This window comes from Pistacia vera, unplaced genomic scaffold (genome assembly GCF_008641045.1).
Source record: "Pistacia vera cultivar Batoury unplaced genomic scaffold, PisVer_v2 Contig1066, whole genome shotgun sequence".
Lineage (NCBI taxonomy): Eukaryota > Viridiplantae > Streptophyta > Magnoliopsida > Sapindales > Anacardiaceae > Pistacia > Pistacia vera.
Genome location: NW_022195100.1, coordinates 121,844 through 123,686, shown reverse-complemented (window position 1 = coordinate 123,686; position 1,843 = coordinate 121,844). Strand labels below are relative to the sequence as shown.

At 40.9% G+C, this 1,843-nt stretch overlaps 1 protein-coding gene across 1 annotated transcript; it reads right to left on the bottom strand.

Annotated features, from left to right (window-relative positions):
• Window positions 1-567: 567 nt before the first annotated feature.
• LOC116131214 (cucumber peeling cupredoxin-like) lies at window positions 568-1,576 on the bottom strand. The gene is made up of 2 exons (XM_031416861.1): window positions 1,243-1,576; window positions 568-1,159 (listed from the first exon to the last, which is right to left on the bottom strand). The coding sequence occupies exons 1-2, from the start codon at window positions 1,433-1,435 to the stop codon at window positions 714-716; spliced, it is 639 nt and encodes a 212-aa protein (XP_031272721.1). The 5' UTR covers window positions 1,436-1,576; the 3' UTR covers window positions 568-713.
• Window positions 1,577-1,843: the final 267 nt, after the last annotated feature.

The following is a 1,843-nucleotide window of genomic DNA, read 5'->3' as shown; positions in this document are numbered from 1 at the left end:
AGCATTTGGACCGTTTATGTACTACCCTATTAAAGACAATTTGCTTGCTTCCATAACGGTTGAAAAAAGGTGAGAATGACACCCTTGCTATTGCAAAACGAATTAGTTTCATCCGTTTGGCCGTTGCAACAAAACCCTACAGTCTATCCGTTCAAAAGCAAACTTTTACAAAGTGGCTTGAAGTGGAGGCAATCTCTTTTTTTTGTTTGTAATAAATTGTTAATCAATAAAGAATCATTAATTTATTTTGTTTAAAAGATAACAGAACATGCAACGCACATGATCGAGATAAACGGTGAAAGAAGTCAGGAACCACGTTACAAACAAATATTAAACCGCCCGTTTGCAAGTCAAAATCATTAATGACCCGTTAAACCATTAAAGACTCTGATAAGGATGGCTATATCCATATCACGCGTTGATTTTTGATTTCTCTCAGATTTATCAAAAACAAATAAAATTTTAGGGGCTCTAATCATTTCCCCTCTTATTTCTCAATGTTTATTTGACCAAATACAAAAGAATCTGTAACCCACCCGACCATGAATATGAGTCCATCCGTCGCAAAGCTCACCCTAATCCTATATCCAAACATATCCCAACCAAAACGTCTGTAATCTCAAAAATAGCCCCTATATTATTGACTTTCAGACATGGCCACAATATCCAAAGTCCAAACTGCCCTCACTTAATTCAAAAATACCAATCCGGTTTCACACTAGAACACTCGCAAGACAGAGTAGTAACGAAGGCAACAAAAAGCGCAGATTAATAAGCCTACTTGATGCACCATTGTCCAGGGACGGTGACCCACCGGCGATTGTAACCGGCGGCGACTGAGCAGTGTCGGGGCTAGGCGGGGCGACGTAAGGTGGTGGAGGCGGTTGATTGAGGCTAGGAGGCAAGCCCAGGCCATGATTGACGAGGATCTGGAATGCCATGCCACGCTGGCACTGGATGCCATCTTCAGCGTCCGAGAAGAAGAAGTTGGGACCCACAACGGTCAACGGAACTGCAATTGTCAACGATTTACCGAACTCACTGTTACCACCGCTGAACTGGAAGGTATCATCATCTGATGCATCGTCGGTAGTGCAATTATTAAATGTGGTGTCATTGTATGTTAGGATCACGGTCTGGTTGGTGGTCGTGTTGAAAACTAAGTAGATCACAAAGTAAGCAATAAGAAAAATAAAATAAAATAAAAGAATGGATATAAATGCACTGAGAATTATAACTTACTGAGATAGTCTCCGAGGTTGAAGGTTTGGTTGGAGGCCCACGAGGAGTAATTAGTGGCAGAGATGTTGTTTTTGGCGTCGAATAACCAGCCCATGGAGCTACCGACGGTGTGATTGGTATATTGTTGTGATGCGACTGTGGTGATGAGGACTGCCATCACCGTTAGATTTAGCAAGAAGGTGGTGGTCGTCATAACTGTTGAATGTTGAGCCTATATCTATTGTATGCGGTTCGATCTGATGACTTTTGAACTGGGGCTCCTTCCTTGGTTTTTAAAGCGGAATTTGGAAGATAAAATATTGATGCAGGTTATATTACAAAAAGCCGGTGTTTAGTATGTACCAAGTCGTGGGTGGAGAGAGAGGTGTGGGTCCACATCAAAGTTCCAAAATGAGCAGCTGCTCTGCTATTTCCCCTCCCCTTTGTTTTGTTTTGCTTTTAATTTTTCCAGGGATTTTCTTCTTGTTTAATCGCTTTTTGATTTAATTAGACATTCTTGTTTTTGGATTTTGTCGTGGAAATCACCCAGTTGCGTAATTTTGGTTAGACGTCACGTCTTAATCAAATGGGAAATTTTGACTATCCAAACAAAATAAATAAA